Here is a 23,635-nt window from a genome sequence, read left to right as displayed (position 1 = left end):
CTTCTCATTGCAGTGGTTTCTCTTATTGTGGAGCATGGACCCTAGAGCTCGTGGGCTTCAGTAGTTGTGGTGCACAGGCTCAGTAGTTGTGGCTTGAGGGCTCTAGAATGCAGGCTCAGTAGTTGTGACTACGGGCTTAGTTGCTCCACAACGTGTGGGATCTTCCTGGACCAGGGCTCGAACCCGTGTCCCCTGCCTTGGCAGACGGATTCTTAACCACTGCACCACCAGGGACGTCCCGGGTATATTTTTTTAGAAAGAGGGAATCAAATGCTGTCAACCATGTCAAATGCTGATGAAAGATCTAGTAAGATGAGGACTGAAAAATGTATGTATATTGGATTTAGCAACATGGAAGGTCTTGGAAATGTTACCATGAGTGGCTTAAGAAGGGAAAGTAAAATTTTTCAGAAGTTACTGAAATGGAGAAGAGACAGAGTGTATGGTAACTGGAGAGGGATGTGAGTCAAGGGATATTAAGATGAGATAGACTTGGACTTCCCTGGTGGCACAGTGGTTAAGAATCTGCCTGCCAATGCGGGCGACACAGGTTTGATCCCTGGTCCGGGAAGATCCCACATGCTGCGAAGCAACTGAGTCCGCGTGCCACAACTACTGAAGCCCACGCGCCGAGAGCCCGTGCTTCGCAACAAGAGAAGCCACCGCAATAAGCCCAAGCACCGCAATGAAGAGTAGCCCCCGATCTCCACAACTAGAGAAAAGTCTGCATGCAGCAACGAAGACCCAACGCAGCCAAAAATAAAATAAATTTAATAAATTAAAAAAAAAGATGAGATAGACTGGAAAATGCTATTTTTTTTCTTTCTAATGGAAGGAAATCAGGAAGATGGATAAAGTAGAAAATACGAAAGTGTCAGGATACTGGAAGGAATGGGATCCAGACACGTGAGGGATGCCTTTTGGGTTGGAATAGGAGAAACAGTATTGGTGTAGAGAACAGCAAGGATTGTAGGTTTGTTGGCCAGAAGTGGAGAGAATTCCTATCTGATCACTTCTATTTGTTCTGTGAAGGAGGAGGCAGTCATCAACAGAGAATGAGAGGGGGTGGTGGGTGGGTGAGAGGTTTAATGGGAGTGGAGAAGTTTTGAAATAGTTGTTGAAAATGGGAGACAGGTAACTAGGGAAACAGTAGGCTAGTCAGTCAGTGGTAAGGGCTTCACTGAGATTGATGACCATTAATGTAAAACCGGGATAGTCTGTGTACTTCAGCATATTTCTTCTGTGGGTCTCAGCGGCCATGAACTAGCAAGAAAAAAGATGGACATCTGCATTCATATATGGTGGGCAAGATAGGTGCAATGGAAGGTGCAAAAGAAAAGATTTAGAATATTGGCAGTGATAGGTTGTTTGAAGTGATGGGCTGTGAATCAAGCTGGTGAGGGAGGGAAATACCAATAGGCAGAGGCTGTTAAATAGAGAGGGTTAGGGTAAGAAAATTGAAGGTCTCTTTGAAGCTGAAGAACTGGGGTGTTGGAGGTAACTGACCAATGAACTGGATCAGTTTCAGAGCATGGGATGTTTGATATTGTGATTTCAGAAATAGAACGGTTCAGGTGGAGACAAGGGCCAGAGTGTAGCAGTGGAAGCAAGTGGCTGAAAGAAACATGGAAGGTCTTAAGAAATGAGATCAAGGAAACAAGAAGCCAAGGTGTTGGATGGATCATCCACATACCCCAGTTTGGTGGGAGGACTTCAGAACACTTGGAAGCTAAAGGCCCCACATAATCTTGCCACTGCCCCCTCCTCTGATCACTCCTATCCTTACTTAACTCCAGCCACACCACCCTCCTTGCACACTCTCAGATGTGTCAAGCTCATTCTCACCTCAGGGCATTTGCATATACTTTTCCTTCTGTCTTGAATACTCTTCTTCCAAATAGTCCACATTTTTTTTCCTCAATGTAGTTCACTTCTAAAACCGTAATAAAGCAATTTAATACTGTAAAATTATTTTCTATCACAGATGAGTGATTTCTAAGAACTTGTTCTTGATGGCTGTTGTAAATCACGATGACTTATTTTACTATGATTCACCGAAACGTCCCTAAATTCAATCTGTAAATCTATAGAATATATTTTTCCTATTCAAAACTGTGCAGTTTCTTTATTGTTACTAAACACAGTCAAACCTAAGTCACTTCCACAAAATGTGATTCATGCCAGAAAGCTTTGTGTGACGACTTCCAGACCACAGTCCCCACAGGTCAGTGAAGAGGACAAGTCATTTCACCTTCTAATAAACAAACACTCTAGTGATTCCAGTTCCTCACATCTAGTGATCCTCACCCCTCATTTCATTCCGGTTTCTGCTCCAACATCACCTCTTCAGAACCTTCTCTGGCCAGTCTACCTAAAATAGCAGCTCTCAACCCCTCGTTCTTTTTTTTTTTTTTTTGATTGAAAAGTAATTTTACTTTTTTTCAACTTTCTGGCTGAAGGAATATGGATCAGGACATTGTAACCCTTTTGATATCACCTTAGAGGGTTAAGATGTTCTTTGACATCTTTTTTTTTTTTAAACTTTTATTGGAGTATAGTTGATTTACAATGTTGTGTTAGTTTCAGGTGTACAGCAAAGTGAATCAGCCATACATATACATATATCCACTCCTTTTTTAGATTCTTTTCTCACATAGGCCATTACAGAGTATTGAGTAGAGTTCCCTGTGCTATACAGTAAGTTCCTATTAGTTATCTATTTTATATATAGTAGTGTGTGTATGTCAATCCCAATCTCCCAATTTATCCCTCTGACCCCTCACTCTTTTTTTTAATAGATTTTTAAAATAGAATTTTTAAAAAATTTATTTATTTTATTTATTTTATTTTTGGCTGCGTTGGGTCTTTGTTACTGCATGCGGGCTTTTTCTCTAGTTGCGGCGAGTGGGGGCTACTCTTCATTGCGGTGCACGGGTTTCTCATTGTGGTGGCTTCTGTTGTTGCGGAGCACGGGCTCTAGGCACGCGGGCTTCAGTAGTTGTGGCACGAGGGCTCAGTAGTTGTGGCTCTAGAGCGCAGGCTCAGTAGTTGTACAGCACAGGCTTAGTTGCTCTGTGGCATGTGGGATCTTCCCGGACCAGGGTTTGAACCCGTGTCCACTGCATTGGCAGGTGGATTCTTAACCACTGCGCCACCAGGGAAGCCCTGACCCCTCACTCTTAACCCTTAATCTTTTTTTATTTTTCTTCAGAGCATTTAGCACCTGAAATTATAGTACACATGTATTTTCTTAATTATCCATCACCTCACTAGACTGAAAGCTCAATGAGAGCAGTGATTTTCTCTTGTCCCCACTGTATTCTCAGTATCTAACAGATTCTGGAATACACTAGGTACTCAATAAGTACTCGTTGCATGGATAGATGAACAGAAAAGAGGAAGGATCAAGGAAGCACATGAAAGGCAGCTATAATGATAAAGAGGGCATGGCTGAACAGCATAAATTCTAATGAAGTAGGGCTTTTTCTTTTTTTTCTTTTTTCCGCACCACACAGCCTGTGGCATCTTAGTTCCCTGACCAGGGATTGAACCCAGGCCCTGGGCAGTGAGAGTGTAGAGTCCTAACCGCTGGACCACCAGGGAATTCCCAGAAGTAGGGCTATGAAACAAGGGTGAAAGGAGAAAGTTTGAAAGACACATTTGGTAAATGACACTGGCAAACCCCTGCCCTGTCCCATTCCTGAAGATACCCAAGGCTCCAGAGAACACCAACCCCACTTGAAAAGGCAAAAGGAAAGTGAGGTCCTAAGGGGAGAAGTAGATCTAAGGTTGCAGTGACAGGGGTTCACCTTGCACAGGGGCCCATGAAAGCAGCGGCCACAGTCCACTCCATAGCTCCAGCTTATAAAAGTGCAGCTTCTGATTTTCTGCTTTTGTGCCTTTGTTCATCCTCATCTCCTGCTCAGAATGCCCACCTTGCTTGTCTATCTGCTCAAATCCTGCCCTTCTCTCAACAACTCAGAATCATTCTTCTTCTGACCACTCCAGGCTGAAGTGTTTTTTCCCTACCCTCAAGTTCCACAGAGAATATAGTATATACCATTCACTCATCACTCTTATTTACTCATTCGTTCATTAATTTGTTTAACTATGATGTACCAGGTACTATTCCAAGCACTGCTTCATTTGACAATTACTGTTTTGTTATTATCTTTTTTTTTTTTTTTTTTTTTGACTGTGGCACCACGTGGCACGTGGGATCTTAGTTCCCCAACCAGGGATTGAACCCGAGCCCCTGCTTTGGGAGCACAGAGTCTTAACCACTGGACCACCAGGGAAGTCCCTGTTTTCATCTTATTTTCTACAAGCAAACTGTAATATACTAATAACTAAAACGATTACAGTGAAACCAGAAGATTATTGCAAGTTCTAAGGAAATAGTTTATAGACACTATAGAGGAGATAGGGAAAGCAGATAAAAGGAAAACTACAGTATTAGAAGGAAAATGGTTTTATGTTTTGAATCTTGTCTCTCTAATTAGACTGTGAGATCCTATATTGCAGTCAATCTATATCCTAAAATAATGCCTACATTTTAGATGCATGACAATTTGCAGAGCTATTTTACAAAAATCTATTTTATGAAATAAAGTATGCAATTTTACAAAATGAATCTAATTGTTATCCTCTGTAACATTTAGGATTATTAAGATGCCAACTGAAGCAGAGAATCAATTTATTGGAATTGTATTAGGCACCCTGCAGAATCAAGGGGCAGCTCTGAGGCCAGGTCCTTAAAGAACAAGAACAGGAGCATCTTTGTGAGGCCATGTAACAAGTCATCGAGCAACTGGCGGGGCTGCCACTAAAATGAACTTGTGCCAACCATTCTGAGTCCTCAGGCTGCAAAGTCCCAGGAGAGAGATTTATGGGCTCAGCACAAAGAGCGGAGGGCACGTGGTCTCCTGTCTGACCGTCCCATCGAACTGTATTCAATTGGAAAGAAATTGTTCTCCAAATGTAAATTGGGGCACAATTGCCAAGACAGCAAAAAACGATCAAGGGGAGAAAAGTGCCTTCCTGATGCCCCTAGTGAGAATTACCCCCTCCCTCATTTATGTATGCACAGCTCCTTATTTGTTGTATCTTCTCCTATGCCTAATCACACTGATTGAATCGATGTTGTTTACATACCTTTTCCTTTCCTCCACTAGCTTACAAGCCCAGAAGGCAGTGGCTGCAGCAGCTGCATCACCCAGAAAATGCTGTCCTAGAGGCCCCCAGTGCTCTATTTCAAAATTAGTAAAAAAATATTCTGAGGAGTGAACTTAAGCGAAAGTAAATGCCTTTTTTCTCTATTCCATTATAGACAACTTCTATAAATTTTTAATAGTTTTACCTTTCTAATGTGAAAAAAATACAAAATGAATATGGAAAGACATAAATCCTCCTTAGTTGCTTTCCTATCTTCTCTAAATCTGTAAAATGCCCACAGAACATCCCTCATTTTAGTAGGAAATCTTCTAAATTAAAATTAAAAAGGATATTATACGAATCTCATTTTCTTTGGAGCTGACTCGGCTGAGTCCCTTCAACAGTTTGGCCAACTAGCTCCCTACCTGGTATAACTTTTTTTTTTTTTTTAAATCCACTGTCTTTAAAAAAAAAAACAAAATTTATTTATTTATGGCTGCATTGGGTCTTTGTTGCTGTGTACAGGCTTTCTCTATTTCTCTAGCTGCGGCGAGCGGGGGCTACTCTTGGTTGCGGTGCATGGGCTTCTCATTGCGTTGGCTTCTCTTGTTGCGGAGCTCGGGCTCCAGGCGCGCGGGCTCAGTAGTTGTGGCACACGGGCTCAATAGTTGTGGCTTGCAGTCTCTAGAGCGCAGGCTCAGTAGTTGTGGTGCACGGGCCGAGTTCCTCCACAGCATGTGGGATCTTCCTGGACCAGGGTTCGAACCCGTGTCCCCTGCACTGGCAGGCAGATTCATAACCACTGTGCCACCAGGGAAGCCCCCTGGTATAACTTTTGAATTAGGCTAGAAATAAAATGCTCAGTTCACTGGAGAATAACTCTACTAATAACTGGCTAGGAAGAAAATGCTCTCAGACTTTTCTAACTTGTACCTGGGAAGGTAATTTTAAAAAGCCATCACTGTAGAAAATACATTACTGAATCTGTCAGAGGTTCTTTTACAAACATTATAAAATAAAATGCAACAGATTAATTCCATAGGGAGACCAGGAATAAGACTCAAATACAGGAAAAAGCAAAGGCATATGCATACAATGAAATATTATTCAGTCATAAAAAATGCATAAAGTACTGATACATGCTACATACAACATGAACCTTGAAAACACTATGCTAAGTGAAAGAAGCCAGACACAAAAAGCCATATACTGTATAATTCGACTTATATGAAGTGTCCAGAAGAGGCAAATCCACAGAAAGCAGATGAGTGGTTGCCAGGGGCTGGAGGGAGGAGGAAAGGGAGAGGGACTGCTAATGGATATGGGTTTCTTTCTAGAGTGATGAAACGTTCTGTAATCAGATACTGGTGACAGTTGCACAACTTTGTGAATATTCTAAAACCCACTGAATTGCATTTTGAAAGGATGAATTTTATGTTATGTGAATTATTTCTCAAAAAAATTTTTTTAAAATGGGAGGGAGGAGGCTTAAGAGATTTGGCATGAAAAGAAATCGTTTTAAGGGCCGAAGAAAGGCACGGAATTTGGTTTTTATGTCTAAGCAAAGAGTGGAACAAAAAAGCATAGGAAAGAATACCCCATAATTACACCCTTAAGGGTCTAAACATTAAAAAAAAAAAAGCTTTTAATTACATAGCTTATATTGTGAGACAAATCATCTTCGCCTTTTTGGAAAGTATATGGTGACTCGCTCATTTATTTTTTTTAGGTACTCAAAACATCGTCTACAACCTTTTTTAGTTCTTTTAGTCTATGCATTGTTACAACAGCCTAGCTGCAAATCAAGTAATTTTATTATGTTGCAGCACTTACACTCACCTGAGCCTTGTAAGAACTTTTTATTTATTTGGAGTAAAAGCTTATGGTTTGCAGACCATGCCAGGAAACCAAATCCTAACCATCTATACTTGTTCCAATGAAACTCAAAGACTTCCCTGGATTTTCTTTTCCTCATTCTCTGAATTTTAATCTGTGTGTTTTTAGCCTTTGAGTTAACTGACAAGCCTTTTCGTTCTGTGAACTAAGCACATTCCTTCAAAACCACAGGCATCCACTTCTCATTGGATTTATGACAATCACAACATTGGCATGCAGGTATTAAAAAAACTCAGTTTGCTTTTCCCATCACACCTCTGGTTACCTCAGGGAACCCCTCTTCAGTGGAAAAGGGGTAAAGATAATTTCTGTCATCCAAACCATGTCCAAGTACTCCACAGTATTCTGTAGCAATCTGTCCTTTCCTCTGTACATTTCTACAGCTCTAGCCAACTCTTAGCCATATTAAGAGTTTTGCTTTCCAGAAGAAGGTGGAGTTTCAAGGAAAAGTGGTTCCAACAGACAGCTTCCCTTCCCTTCTTCAGAATAGCCCCCCCCCCCTTAGGATACTCCTTTCTGCAGCCTGATGAGTTTATGAATTAAACTATTTTCAAGGATGGAATGGCCTGAGAGCATTCTAAACTTTAGGACTTCACCCTTTGTTCGACACACAACATGGGTCATTCTGAGTATTTAATAAATATTTAATGCAGCGGAGTCAGTACCTTTGTAAAAAAAAAAGAGCTAGAAGAGGTTTTAAAATTTGCTTTGTTTTCCTATCAGCACAATGCCATACATAAATGGGTGGATTATAGCTCAAAGTGAAAGAGTAAAGAGTAAGAAAAGAATAAAAGAGGTAAAAGCTCTCACATGGTTTGTGAGAAAGGGCAAAAATCCTTTTCTTGGCGTTACCTCTCTTTTTAGCTGATGGTTGGGCAGACTGTTCTGCAGAAGATATGGTAACTGCAGGACAGGAAAATGAAAATTGCAGTCTTTGCAACTAAAAAACATCAACTTAGGTGCAAGTATAATAAAAGTGCATGGCCTCCCACTCTGATAGCCACATAATTAGCAATATTTCTAATGATAACATAATTTACACTATAATTATTAAAAAATTTATCTTATAAAAAGTTCATTGGGTTTAAAACGGCAACAACCTGAGTAGAAGACAAGTTTCAGAATACATTAATGTGGATATTTGTATTCCTGATGCTCCTTTTTACTTTAGGTCCATTAAGGAAATAAAATTACTTTTCCTATATTTCCCCATTATGGTAAGTAGAATCTTATGGACTCGTGGCTACCAAACATAATTAAGTCATTTGAGTTCCTGAGCAGAGAGGACTGGAGCTATACAAACATAAAACAAAGAGCCATTAGTATTCGGTGATTGAATCACTAAATATATATATTTTATTGCCATAAAGTACATCGTTTTCTCATCTCGAAATAGTACATACTATTTTGCAAAGCTGAGAAATAATGGGTTCCTTCTGCTTTTATAATTAAAACATTGCTCTTGAAGTTTGTAAAGCTCACTGAAGTAACCACATTAATGGTGAAGCTGGGCTTGCTTGTTTTGTTTTTAAGGAAAGTATTTAGGTTTGAACATAATGGTCATGGTGGTTTTAAAAACGAATATATTTAAACTAGAGGCAATGTAGTATGATACCATTTTTACCAAAATATTTTCTACCATTAATGAAAGAAAGGAAAAGGGATGACAGTAACCTATTACTATGGAAACTGTGGAAGGGTAAGCTAAAGAGAGACTTAAACATATATTTAAAAAAAAAAAGTACAGAGAAGAGTGCATACATTATAGCAGGAAGATTTTATACAGCAGCTGACAGATCTTCCTGACCATGAAGGCTGTGAGAAACTACAAAGAAGTATTATGTGTTTTCTCCTGGAGATTAAAAACAACTCCATTTAGATATATTACCTATAAAAAGAGACCTGGCTTAGCTAGTATCTAGAGATTCCCATGCTTCTTTCACTGGTGTGGAGAAAAAAAGACAGAAAAAAGGGACTCTAGACCAAGCCTATAGGTAAAACCCTCAGCTTGTCTACCTGAGTCCTATGGGGACTAGGCAGTTTTGAATAGCTGAGTTTTCTGGAGAGTTATATCATTCTAAGAATTAAAATTTTTGATAAAGGTACTACTAAAAATGTATTTAAATTCCCTGATCTTTTTTCTTCTTTTAGACTTCAAAAAAATTTTTTAAATATGAGTTATTCAAACTCAGTATAGAAATCAGGTAACATTTTCTTTCTTAAATAGAGTATATGAGACAGAATTCAAGGCTACAAAATGAGATCCTCAGTCTACACAAGTATTTTCTAAAGCCCAATACTATGCTAAACATTCTATATACGTGGTCTCACTTGGTCTCTACAAGCCAATGAGATAGGTGTTATTACTCCTATTTTAAAGATGAAGAAAACAAGGCTTTGGGAATTTATCAAGGACCCCAAAGAAGCTACAGAGTCTAAAATTCAAACCCTTTTGTCCAGTTCCAAAGACTGACCTCTTAACCTTCTCATAGGATTATATACTAAAGGGCCACATACTGTTATAAATTTTAAGGGCTCCCACACATGCATCCCTTACACACACTTAATGATTTTTCAAACTTTCCTTGGTATCAGGTTCTCACTTTTCAGTTTTCAAAGAAGTATATTTTCTTCTTATGGTATCCCCACCACTTTTCTAGTTTGCTGCTTTATATTTACCTAAGCTTGGAAACATCAATAACAAAACAAGCTCATGGAATTTTGTGAAACACAAAAGAGACTTCCAATGGGTGAAGTATATGTAGACTTTGCGATTATACATATTGATTATTTCCTACTCACAGCTCTGTTCTGAGAGACGAGATGTTACTATTCTGGCTTTGAGACATAAAAGCTGTTTCACTTGTCTAAACATGCATCAGAAAATCCTAAAAAATCAGCATACTCATAATCCAAAATGTTTTAACAAACATTTAGACAGTTACAGATGGAAAGGCACATCCCAGAGTCAAGAAACCTGGTCACATAGGAGAGTAGAATACTGACTGCATCTGCAGAAAATATGTTCATATACAAGTTACAAAAAAATCAAATGTGCCATAAAACAAACAAGGCAGAGGAATGCATAAGGGTGTGGAGTGTCCAAACAAGAAAAGGAAGAGGCTCATTAGATGGTCTGTAAAAAAAAGGTGAGTCCCAGATTCCAAAGGAAGTTAGGAGACTGCTCCCAACACTCTGGCCCAAAAAGGCAAAAAAGGCAGAACATCAGAAAGAATAACAAAGTACAGCCAAAGGAGACCAGGGGCGTTTGATACAAATAAAAAAAGACTAACATGTGCTTTGTTGTTTTGCTTGGGGTAAGAACAGTGGATACAGAGGAAGAAGAAAGGTTACCCTAAGGAGACACAGGGATATTATTTCAATCTTGGCTGGAGTCAGCCCTGCTTATCTCCCACCAAATGCAGACAAATAAGAAGCCTCACAGAGCTATTTTCATCATATAAGCTTGGCAGGCATGTTGCTTTTAAACCTGATGACATATGCTACTATTTCATGTAATATATAAAGTTTCCTTTTGTTTGTGAGGTTGTTAATCTGAAAGCTTCATTAATCAAGTTATCACTATAATTAAAAATTATCTGATTATAGTTTGCTAATATCTGATATTATAGTTATTTTGCAACTGCAGAACATATATGTATGGGAAAAGGGTGACCCAGATGCCTGCAGGGGGATGATGGGTGGCAATATCAATTGTGCTTTTCTTCCACTGGCCTCTGTTTCCTGCTGGGCTCTCCTTTAAGAGAAAGAAGAAACATGATGTCACTCTGACCTGAAAATCTCTAACTCTTAGAAGGCAAAGTATTGATAGAGCTTAGAGTACAGTTTAGAGTCTGACATTTCTAAAGACCTTCCTGAGTTACTGCATGGGATGAGATTCCCAGAATAAGGTCTTGGCTAGATATTTAAGACTGAACCCATTTCTACCCTTCCATATGACTTTCTCCTTAAGTCTGTTACTCCTTAAGCCTCCTTGTCTCAAGTTTCCCTGTGTCCCTGTACTCTATGAGGCTGACCTGACACATCAGCATCTGAATTTTTCAGGCTAACAGCTTATAGTTACCCACTAAAAAGCAAACCAAAACAAAAATCAAGTTTGTAAGGAAGAAGGGATATTTGCTTGGAATGTAGTAAACACGGCCTCTCTTTGCCCTCTTTATACTTTATTCGAACAGAATTATAAAAAGTGACTATAATTTATATCCAGATAATTAAGAATTGATTACACTATGTCTGCATCCATTGTTTATAAATGTAAATGACAGTATTTCTCTTAGATGCTTTGGATAATAGGGGAAAAAAGTAGTCCTTAATAAAATGCAATATATTCACATAAATTTGAGTACTATTTAAGCTTTTTAGCCATGGCAACTTAAACTTAAGCAACATGGTAAATACCTACTATATTCACAGGCAAAGAAAAATGCAAGAACTGCCTAAATATAGCATTAAAAAAATTTATATTCACTTCCAACTATTCTGTGGCTGTTAACATCATGGAGTGCTTTTAAAGGTCAAAAACAAACTGTCTAGGAATATTCTGAATAGTAATAGCATTACACTGTGAACTTTATTGTCAAATTTAGGTCAATAAGGAGGAAAATAATAAAGTTAAGTAGTCAGAAGAAGTATCAAAAAAAGTACAGTCATTTATATATACAGAGGATTTGAACAGTATAGATTCACTTCCAGTTGATTCAATCCTATTTACACATTTAAAGTACAAAATACATTTTTTTTTTGTTTTAACTTTTTTCATCTTTTTTGAATTGTTCACAAACATTTCCTACATAATCCAACATACAAGAAAGAAATGGTACATCTTTTTCTTTCAATTTGCATACAATGGAAAAACAAGAATATATATATATATATATATATTTTACAAAGTTTAACTAATAGACACTACCAAGCTGACAGTTTAGTCTATAGGTGAGAAATTATCTAATAAAAAATAATCAGAATTTATTTAGCATCAGTCACTTCCATAACCAAGTATTATTCTGATTAATAAAACTTGCTGCCATTAGGCTTCTGGTATATACTTATACCAACTACTCCATCTGTTGTATTGCTCCCCACCTTGGTTCTTCACAATTACAAACAGAAAATCGTTGCAAAGTAGGGGCAAGCATTTGCAAAAACAAACAGAAATCCCCAGCTTATTATAAGCATGAATGTGTGGTGGAATTTCCTCCCAAGCAATGGACTTTCAAATCACTTAAGAAATCACCAGAACTGAATGTGTCAAGATATTTCGCCTAAGTCCAAGAAGAGATGCATTTATTTATATCCAACAGAGGACTGAAAATTAAAGTTAGTGTTTAGTTTGGGGGCAGGTTGGGGGGAATTCAGCCATTTGAAAAATGACCGTCTTAAAAAAAAAATGACCACCAAAAATAGGTTCACTAAATTTATTTTAAAAATCATAAAATGTTTCTTACAAAAGAGCATTACATTCTGCACACTGCTCTGAATAGATGCCAGGGACATATGGACTATTGTTACTTTTCCTCCCTGTCCCACCCCCCCAAATGTTACAGTGATCACAAAGTAAAGTGTTCACAATAATTACATGGGGGGATTTTTTTTTTAAACCACCAACAATGAACAAAAATTAAAATTCACTCACTCTGCCGCTGTTTCAAAATTTCAATGTTAGTTTTTGCACACCCTCCCCCACCCCCCACCCCTGTTTGTAAGGAACTAAAACATTACATCTGGTGAACAGCAAAGATTTCACTACACCTCAAATGCAGAACACCTATGAAGCAGAGGAATGTTGGCTTTTTAAACAGAAGCAGATAAAAAAAAAAAAGATGCAGGACTCCTTCAGTTCTTCACTAGTCTTAGAAAAACTTTCCAGAATACTGCTTCACACTATAAAAAAGAAAAAATATCTTGCATTAGAATCCTTCAACATCTGCATACTGCTTCACACTGTTCTGCAGCAAGTACTGTGCATTCTGTATCTGGTCCTGTGTTCCTGTAATGGTAATGATCCGGTCTTCAGAGCCTTCTAAAGGCTCATCGATTTTGATCGACGCTCCTGACTCATGACGGATTTGTTTAATCCGCTGACCACCTTTGCCAATAATAGATCCAGCCAGATCTTTGGGAATAGTTACTTGTGTAGTAATAATAGGTCCACCAAGATCACCATATGAGCCACGACTCCCTGCATAGGAATAATCATATCCAGAGCCACCCTGTGGTTCATAAGCCATCTGCCACTCTGATGGGCTCCATGTATCTACTGCAGAGTCCCAGGTTTCATCAGCACTGAAACCAACCATGCCATCATAACGGTCTCCAGGTCTTCCTCTTCTGTCATAGGCCATTAGATCTCCCCCTCTAGGTGGTGGTGGTGGAGGAAGAGGAAAATTCCGAGCTCTGCTACCACCCCGGCCACCTTGTCCAGGAGGAGGTGGAGGAGGTCCTCGACGAGGGCTCATATCATCATAATCTCTTCTGGATGGAGGCATGGGATGCCCACCCCGACCAGGAGGCATTCTGTCAAAACCACCTCTTCCCCGCATGGGAAATCCCACAGGACGTCCACGGCGGTCATCAAACATCATTGTAAAACCACCATAATCATAGGTTTCATCGTAAAAATTGGGATCATAAGGCTGAGCATGTCCTTTGATGGGAGACTCTGATATAAGATCAAGGATGATCTTTATGCACTCTACAACCCTATCAGGTTTTCCTCCAGTAAGAACAACTCTGTCAGTGGATTGAGGACAACATTCCTGGAAAAGCTTGATTGTTGTCTGAGTGTTCTCTCGAAGTTCTGTGATTTTAGCACCTTTGACCCCAGTAATTCCTCCTGCCAGACTCTGATGAATCAACAGTCTCAACTCGCAGTCAAAGTCGCTTCCTTTATAGTGTTGGTAATTTAAGCATTCCACAGCATCAGATTCGAGTGGGAGCTGGCTGGTGGCAGTGGGTGATGGCAACTGCAGGCCCTCTTCCAAGGTAGGGATGATTTTCTTCAGAATTTCTCCAATTGTTTCAATATCAGCACTGATACTCAATATGCGCTCGGGGCCACTGCTGTCTGGGACTGAAACACTGGCATTGTAGTCTGTACGGAGAGCCTTAATATTCTTGCCTCCTTTTCCAATCACTGCTCCAGCATTCTTGCTCTGAAGCAGAATGCGTAATTCAGTCATCTCATCAGTGTTTCTAGATCTTTTAAAAGCTTGTTCCTCTTCCATATCTTCAGCAGGGCGTTTACCAAATTCGCCATTGGTTTTGGTGTTGGGAAAGGTTTCCTCTGGCTGTTCAGTTTCCATTTTCTTGTATTAAAGGGACACACCAATCAGCTATTAAATATATTCTTGCAGGGCAGAACTGAAGTGTTCTGGGCGGGACCAACTGACACCCTAGTGCTGCAGTAGCCGGGCAAGGCTACCGTCCCTATGCCGCCGCACCGCCTCAGCCGGTCACAGCTAGACAGAGCCAAAATACATCTTAACTGTCAAGAAGCTGACCACATTTAGCACCAGGAAAGGAAATTTACTTAGCCTTTGATCACGACCTCAGTATCTTCACACAGGAAAAGAAATGTTATGAAATCTCTATGTATTTATCACTATCAATTAAAAAATTTATTTTGAAAAGTAACTGCTGCGTATCATCAATTCACAAGTGATTCTAAGGGAAGAAAACAAGCTGGGACTACTTGATATTGCGCACAACTCTCCTACAGTGGTTTGTTTTCATCTCTTCCAAGGCTTGCTCCAATTGCTGAACCAAATGGAGCAGGGTGGCTGGGTCTGTCTGCAGAACCTGGGTGTTGTGATCTCCATTCTGATTAAGGTGTAGCTTTATAGTCACTGATGGTTTCATCTGTTGCCTGAGGCTTCTGCTTGCAAGCTTGATTTTAAATGGAATAAGAGCATAAGGACTATTTAATAATCATGCTAAACATATAATAATTACATTATACCATACATAAAAATCTAATTTCAGATGAATCACAGACTTCAAAAAGAAAAGTAAACTTTAAAACCTTTGGAAAGAGGGACTTCCCTGGTGACGCAGTGGTTAAGAATCTGTCTGCCAATGCAGGGAACACGGGTTCGAGCCCTGGTCCAGGAAGATCCCACATGCCGTGGAGCAATTAAGCCCGTGCGCCACAACTACTGAAGCCAGCACGCCTAGAGCCCGTGCTCTGCAGCAAGAGAAGCCACCACAATGAGAAGCCCATGCACCGCAATGAAGAGTAGCCCCCGCTCGCCACAACTAGAGAAAGCCCACGTGCAGCAACAAAGACCCAACACAGCCAAAGATAAATAAATAAAATAAATTTATAAAAAAAAAAAAAAAAACCTTTGGGAAAAAAAAGAAACCAGAATGTACAGTCAATCAGGATGTATAGTCAGCATGGAAGGGTTTCTTAAACATGATATAAAAAAAAAATACCATAAAGAAAAAAACTGATACATTGAACAATCATTAAAATTTCTTCAAAGGATACCTAAAAATGGTGGAAAAACAAGCCACAAACTGAGAAAAGATATTTTGTAACACATACAACCAAAAAAAAAAAAAGTTAGTATCAAGAATGTATGAAGAACTGCTCTGATTTAATACAAACCCCACAAAACCAAGAAAAAATTTTACAGAGACCTATCTAAGCACTCTGCAGAAGTAAGACAAATAGATAAACATAGGAAATACGTTCAACTTTATTAGAAATCAGTAAAATGGCCAATAAAATCGTAAGATACTGTTTATCAGACTTGCAAGAATTAGAAACCTGTCCATACGGAGCACTGTAAAGTGATGGTAATGAAAACTCTCATCCACTGCTGGTGAGAGTAATGACAATCACTTTGGAAAACGTATACATTACCAGCAATTCCACTCCTAGGTATTTACCTTAAACTCTTACACATATACACATATTCGTAATAGTATTTGCTTCCAAGAGTCCAAAACTAGACAAATCTCAAATATTCTTTAACAGAATGGATAAATTGAGAATATTCATACAGTGAAATGCTTACTAAATGACAGCAAAAAGAAGTGAACTATAGCAACATGAATTGTCATGAATAAATCTAAAAAGAAAACGTTCAATCAAAAAAGCAAGTTGCAGAAGAATACATGAAAATCTAAAAACTATACAGTTTAGTGAAAAAATATATGTTAGAAAAACTATAAAGAAAAGATTAACAGAAAATTCAGGATAATGGTTACTCTTAGGGGGCTGGGAGGGTGTTGTAATTTGGGGAGGGTGATTCAGAGGTACTGAATGACAGTACTACAGGATAAAGAACTGTAGCCTACAAAGTTTTTCTTTCCACAAAGTTCTTGATATGGACTTATTTTTTTAATGGGGATGAAATTCTGCCCTTCTCCCTGTAAAAATAACAGCAGCAACTTTAAAAGGATCAGTCCTAAAGGTAACATTCTCCTGCACTGGTCTCAGATGCATTCAATTTACTGATGCTATTTAACAAGTGCTGGCAATTTATGAAGTATGGGAAATGCTTCTATTAGAAACTAACCTATGATGATTCATTTATTTCCCATCAGCAACTGCACAATAACTAGCTGGTAACTATCCATTCGCTACCAGTCTCCATGAGATGAGCCAGCTACTCAAAAATGAAAGGTTCTATATCCTGTTACTAGTTTCCTAGCCATTTATCTGGTCTTCATCTGACAGGACTTCTTCTCTTCCTTCCTTCCTTGAGTTCAGTAAATCCATTAGTTCTCTGAGTAGCTTTTTTAGCCCTTAAATACACCTCACCACATGGCAATATTCATTCAATATACCCTCAACATTAAACTGTATTAGTCCTTGCAGTAACACAGCAATTCAAACTCATTTTACCGGGCAAATGAACTCTCTTGAGTCTAATTTTAGAAATTTCAATTGCCTAAGTTTCTAACTTCTAAAATGTCTTAATAACGGAAAAACTCAAAGCAAATCAATAAAGCCAAAAAAAGAACCTCTAAGGGCTACTGGAACCCAAAAGTCAGAAGCTATCTCCACATAAGAGAGGGATACAAGATAAACTAGTGCTGAAGTTCATGAACATGACCATCCCCAAATCTCCTCCACCTGGTTATTATGAGAGGACTTAAACATAAAGGCATTACACAGTGATCTCTTCCTCCACGTGAGCCCCACAGGAGTTGCTGCTTCTAAGGTCTCCAAGAGCATAAACTGTGTCAAGTTCTTTGCTGTAGCCACACCACTTGGCACATGATAGGTGTACAAGAAATATTTAATAAATAACACGGTTAAGAAGCTGCTGACCACCTCTCCTTATTTACATTCAGTACTGAATGCCTATTATGTGTCAGGCATTGTGTTGGAGACACAGTAGTGAACAAGACACAGCACCTACCGTCAAGAAGCCTATAATCTGTTTATACTTTCTCCTGTGTTAATATATATTCAAGCACTCAACACACTGGGATGTAACTGCTAAACTCTAACTGAATTTCTATAACTTATCTGGGCCATTCAAATCAGGAAGAATCCACTATTACAGCAGTTTACAAACTTTATTCACATTAGAATTACCTGGGTGACAGGGGAGCTTTTAAAAATCCTGATGCCCAGGCCAAACTCCGCACCACTAAATCATTTAGAACCTCTAGGGTAGAACACAGACATCAGAATTTTTAAAGTTCCCTGGGTTATTCCAGCGTCCAATCAAGTTTGGGAACTAGGGAGTTATCCCACATATTCATTTGTTCATTCCCATATCCATGTGGGCCTTTACAACTTATGCTGTCTGCTCTGTCAAGAATATTACCCTGGTTTTCTCTAACCATTCGTTTTTCTGAAATTTCACCTCCTTTTCTTGAAGCTTTTCTGGATCATGCCAGTGTACACTGAACTACCTGAGCTATAAAGCTTTTTTGAAATACTCAGCTGTACATTCATTTATACAATTCTATTCTTTTTTCCTCTCCAGAACCTTATTTCACAACTATCTTTAATTACCAGTTATTTTGAGAACACTAATATCCCTAACCAGATAACATCTTTTCCAGATGAGAAAGTGTCTTACACTTCTTTTGTGTCACAAAGCATTCAGAACAGGTCTGATTAGAGCTGATTAGTGAGTGGATGACATTCAGCAAGCATCTATTAACTAACTTACCTGTCACTGCTTGAGAAAGGGCTTCATGTGATAGTCTGAAATATCCCTTTTGCTTATTTATGTGGCTTTAAAAACAACTCAATCTCACAAAAAGAAGGCAGACGCAGAAGAATATTTACTGAATCATTCCATGTATGGAAGGTTAAAGAGCAGGAAAAAGTAATCTGTGCATTACAAGTCTGGATGCTGGTTACCTTTGAAAAGAAGGAAGTAACTGGGAAGTAACTGGTAGGAGGCAAGGAGGATGCTTCTGAGGTGCTGGTCATGGCCAAGTGCTGGTTTCATGGGTGTTTTCACCACATAATTCATTGGGCTGTATACTGACCTGTGTACTTTTTCTCATATGTGTTTTATTTAGACAGAAAGTTTTTAAAAAGCTAAGCACCACTTTAAAAATATGGATAGCCATCTGCTTTTCCAAATAACCTATTTCTTATAAACTTCACAAATTAAACCAATGGGAACACATTAAAAATATAAGAAAATGAACTATTTGGGAAATGGTCTAAAAATGAACATTAAAAAACTACAGTTTCAAACCACAGTTTGGTTAAGATGGTAAAGAATACAACAAGCCTCAGGACATAAACCTAAAATAAATCTTATATTCTATGTCAGGTTTAAAAAAAATAGTCATACCTGTACATCTAGTCGCCATTCAAGGCTGTGGTAACTGGGAAGGTCTGGTGCCAATTCACTCAGGATAGTTCTGATCTCTTTTCTGTTGTCCAGATAAAGCTGAAGCAACAATTTGTTCAATTCCTCAGAGAATCCAAGAACAAAAACAGAGTCTTGGAAATCCAGTTCAGAAATCTGTAAGTGAATCGAGTTTAACAGAACATCAAAATTTATTTTTGTCTAGGAAATGCTGAAATACTGGATATTTGCAAAAGAATATGAAATCCCTTAATTCTTTTCTGTCTAGTAAAAGAAATAACACTCCTTAGTAAAAGGCAACCCTTGCCCATTATTCCAAATTCCGAGTTTCTGATACATAAAAATAAGCAACAAAACCAAAAATAAACTAGTGGGACTATTTCAAATTAAAAAGCTTCTGGGGGCTTCCCTGGTGGCGCAGTGTATAAGAATCTGCCTGCCAATGCAGGGGACACAGGTTTGATCCCTGGTCCTGGAAGATCCCACATGCTGCAGAGCAACTAAGCCCCTGCGTCACAACTACTGAGCCTGTGCTCTAGAGCCCACGAGCCACAACTACTGAAGCCTGCGTGCCTAGAGCCCATGCTCCGCAACAAGAGAAGCCACAGCAATGAGAAGCCCACGCACCACAACGAAGAGTAAGCCCCGCTCACCACAACTAGAGAAAGCCCGTGCGCAGCAGCAAAGACCCAACGCAGCCAAAAATAAATAAATAAATAAGTTTATAATAAAAAATAAAAATAAAAAAAATAAAAGCTTCTGCAGGGCAAAGGAAAGCATCAGCAAAATAAAAACACAACCTACTGAATGAGAGAAAATATTTGCAAATCATATATCTGATAAAGGGTTCATATCCAAAAAATATAAAGAACTCATATAACTCAATAGCCAAAAAAACCAAACAATTCGATTAAAAATGGGCAGAAGATCTGAATACACATTTTCCAAAGAACACATACAGATGGCCAACAGGTACATGAAAAGATGCTCAACATCATTAATCATCAGGGAAATACAAATCAAAATCACAATGAGATATCACCTCACACCTGTTGGAATGGCTCTTATCAGAAAGACAAGAGATAACAAGTGTTGGCGAGGATGCGGAGAAAAGGGAACCCTCTTGCACTGCTGGTGGGAATGTAAATTGGTGCAGCCACCATGGAGAACAGTATGGAGGTTCCTCAAAAAATTAAAGATCGAACTGCCATATGATCCACCAATTCTACTTCTGGGTATTTAGCCAAAGAAAACAAAAGCACTAACTTGAACAGATATATGTGCCGCCATGTTCACTGCATCACCATTTACAATAGCTAAGATGAGGAAACAAACTCATTGTCCATCAATGGATGAATGGATAAAGAAATTGTAGAATATATACACAATGGAATATTATCCACCATAAGAAAAAATGAAAGAATAAAATCTTGCCATTTGCAACAACATGGATGGAACTCAAGGGCATTATGCTAAGTGAATTAAGTCAGACAGAGAAAGAAATACTGTATGATCTCTCTTACATGTCAAATCTTAAAAGACAAAAACAAAAAACCCACCAAGGTCATAGATACAGAGAACAGATTGGTGGTTGCCAGAGGCAGGGGGTAGGAGGTGGGATGGGAGAAATGGGTGAATGGTGTCAAAAGACTTTAAAAAAAAAAGCCTTAGTGAGAGAATGAGGGCTCCTGGTTTGGGTAAGTCCTAGTGGGATACTCAGATGCTGACTGGACACAAAGAAATCATATATTTGGCCAGGAAAGGGAGCTGGGAGAGAAGGGCATGGAGGCACAGTTTTGCTGTCCAACGGTTCAGCATTACTGGGGACCAATCCCAACACTGGCAGTGACCCTCAAAAGGATAAAAGGAAGCTGCCAACAGCAGCCTTGCTTTTACTCCCTTATTGGATGATTGAAGTGAGGAGGGGATAAAAAGGTAGAGAAAAGGTAGAGAAAGCACAGTCTTTCTCTTTGCTCCTCTTCCTTTCATTGTATTCACCTCAGCCACTTTAACACTCTACTTTCCTTGCTCTTTTCCAATTTCTGCATGCCACCCTTTCTTTTTTCAGGTTAATGTCATTAGACTTGTTTCTGTTTATAATAGCATAGGCTTGTGTATTTTATCCCTTCAACAAATATTTTCTGAGATCCTACTGTGGGATAGGTCTTGTGCTAGGAAGACAGAGCTGAACAAAACAAACAGGCTCATTGCCTTTGTGGAGGAGATTATAGTCCTTGGGGCCGGGCAGGTTAGGTTAGCTGACCAATCACGCCAGGTGGTCTGTCAGAAGACTCAGTTTGACTACACAGAAGAGCAAGAGGCTAGAGATCTATTCTCAGGAGGAGAGCAGCCAGGAAAGCTCTGGATAGGGCCAGAAAGGATCGCTTAGGGCAGCAAAAATGAGTTCCCCATATCAATTAATGGAACATGGATTTATGGGTCAGGGCATTTGCTGTGGACCACCTCTAAGTGTAATATTTTAGGAAGCCTGACAAAAGGGATCTATAAAATAAATTTTTTACGTAGTTGTTCATAACCACTCAAATAATCTGTTAGGGTGAAAACAACTCAAGTAAGCCACACTGCATCTTTTATCACTTCCAGCATTAGGATTCACTATCAAAATGTTGAGCCTCTAGTGTAGTTTCCCAAATTTGCCTGATCTTAAGAATCACTTGGGGCTTCCCTGGTGACGCAGTGGTTGAGAATCTGCCTGCCAATGCAGGGGACACGGGTTCAAGCCCTGGTCTGGGAAGATCCCACATGCTGCGGAGCAGCTGGGCCCGTGAGCCACAATTACTGAGCCTGCGCGTCTGGAGCCTGTGCTCCACAACAAGAGAGGCCGCGATAGTGAGAGGCCTGCACACTGCGATGAAGAGTGGCCCCCGCTTGCCACAACTAGAGAAAGCCCTCGCACGGAAACAAAGACCCAACACAGCCATAGATAAATAAATAAATTAAATAAATAAATTAATTTTAAAAAAATTAAAAAAAAAAAGAATCACTTGAAGCACTTTGGGAAAAGATTAATTCTCAAGCCCCTCCTCTGGAAAGCCTGATTCAGTAGGTTTGAGGTAGGAACCGGGAATCTGGTTAACAAGGGTCACACGTGATTCTTACAAAAAGGTAAACCTGAGACACAGTAGAATGGATAATATGTAAATTAAGCCCCATGCAGCCACCTGTAATTTTTCAAATATTTTTTCTATTAGGAGCATGAAGAAACAAATACTGGTACAAGATCCCTCAGCTAGTATTAAGGAAGGGGCAACTAACACTTAAAAAAAAAAAATGGAAAAAATTTTCTCAATTCTCCAACAAGCCATATACTGCTAATATGCAAAAAATTAAATCATTTCATTCTCCCTCCTCTTGGGATACATACTATAGTATATGGTTTAATAACATGCAGAATTAGAGGCAATTCTAATTTATACTAACAAGAGGTATTCATGCCAGCAGATCACATTATAGTCAGATTGCTTAGGCATGGCTTCACTAAATCCATTATAAACCAGTAACAACATTACTGAAATGAGCAGATCCTGCTAGGACTGATGTAGAGTATACTGAACCTCCTTAAGGTCCTGCTAATACAAAACAGTCCACAAAAGTCCTTACCATGAGCTTTGAACTTTCAGTGAGGAGGTGTATTAATCCTTCCACACCATGTTGGACAGTGTCACTACTCACGCTGAGTTTTCCTGAAAAAAGAGGAAAAATGAGCAAATAAATTATGTGGTATTTATTCTTTTATTCAAACTCTAAAGAGTAAATGTTATCTATTATTCCATGTTTTCAAACAATGCAATTATAAAAAATAATTACTTGGTAATAGCCTCCTGTTCATTCTCCACTCCCAGCCAAATGCTTTCAGTATTTCCCACCATGTAACCTTTACAAAAACAGACCCGTGGAGACAATACCAGGCGCACAGTCCTTCTCTTGAGTGCGCCGCTACTTCAAGCCTGGCAGAAGGGACAATAATAGAAACCGTCCCTCGTCCATCGGGGTAAAACTACTTCATCAAAAGTAGATGTCTGAACAACGAATAATAACCAAACACTTGTATATTTATGGTTCACCCAGCTATTCCACACACTTGGATGCGGGTAAGCATCACAGTATTCTTTCTGGCAGATGGTATTCTGTCCATTAACACGTCAGGAAATCGACTTAATACAAGCTTTTAAAAACTCACAATACTTAGCGGACGGGCAGGATTTGCGCCCTGACTGAAGAGCCCTTCTTCTTTTATTCTGCCACAATGGGAATAAGACCTTTAGAGTCCCAATAACCCCTTCCCCTCCACGGGGACAGAGAACGCACTTCTCCGCGCAGTTTTCAGCGCTGTGCCTCCCCCCCTTCTTACTCGCAGCGCCTTCGTAGATCTTGGGGTTAGAGCCACGCCTCAGGAACTCCACCGCAATTCGCCCAAACTCAGCGACCACTGCAACGGAAGCCAGGAGACCCTGAGCACCGGGCGCTCCCACCGACCCCCTCCCCAGACCGCAGAGCACCACCCTCCGCCGCCGGGCCCCCTCACCCGCGCTGTCCACTTGCGGCAGGAAGGCCAGGTGCTCCTTGTGCTCCTCCGACAGGTCCAGCAGCATCTTCTCTGGCTGGCCGATTTCACCCCGCAGCGCTGACCCCGTCCTCGCCACTTCCGGGCCCTGAGTCCAAGCGTAAAAAGGCTCCGGCGTCTCAGCGTCCCGAGCTTTCGGTGCCGGCTTACCGCCGTCCTACACTCAAATGCCTTCCGCGGCGCA

At 39.7% G+C, this 23,635-nt stretch overlaps 2 protein-coding genes across 4 annotated transcripts in view; both read right to left on the bottom strand.

Annotated features, from left to right (window-relative positions):
- The window catches only part of WWTR1 (WW domain containing transcription regulator 1), a 205,938-nt gene extending 182,377 nt beyond the window's left edge, over positions 1-23,561 (bottom strand). Inside the window, exons 1-5 of one of the 3 annotated variants that reach the window (XM_059920124.1) lie at positions 23,413-23,561; positions 23,239-23,316; positions 22,488-22,570; positions 18,849-19,022; positions 14,753-14,955 (exon numbers count right to left, since the gene is read on the bottom strand). In XM_059920124.1, coding sequence (XP_059776107.1) covers positions 14,758-14,955; positions 18,849-19,022; positions 22,488-22,570; positions 23,239-23,316; positions 23,413-23,479 — 600 coding nt within the window. In that variant the 5' untranslated portion in view covers positions 23,480-23,561 and the 3' untranslated portion in view covers positions 14,753-14,757. Of the gene's footprint in view, positions 1-14,752; positions 14,956-18,848; positions 19,023-22,487; positions 22,571-23,238; positions 23,317-23,412 lie in introns of those variants that run through there. The other 2 variants (XM_059920120.1, XM_059920121.1) reach the window with 2 other exon arrangements.
- Positions 12,472-14,611, bottom strand: LOC132364502 (heterogeneous nuclear ribonucleoprotein K-like). The gene has a single exon (XM_059920125.1). It carries the CDS (start codon positions 14,370-14,372, stop codon positions 12,978-12,980), a length of 1,395 nt encoding a protein of 464 aa, XP_059776108.1. The 5' UTR covers positions 14,373-14,611; the 3' UTR covers positions 12,472-12,977.
- Positions 23,562-23,635: the final 74 nt, after the last annotated feature.

Source organism: Balaenoptera ricei, chromosome 4 (genome assembly GCF_028023285.1).
Source record: "Balaenoptera ricei isolate mBalRic1 chromosome 4, mBalRic1.hap2, whole genome shotgun sequence".
Taxonomy (NCBI): Eukaryota; Metazoa; Chordata; class Mammalia; order Artiodactyla; family Balaenopteridae; genus Balaenoptera; species Balaenoptera ricei.
Note: the sequence above shows the minus strand (reverse complement) of the source record. Positions and strands in the feature narration are given on the sequence as shown.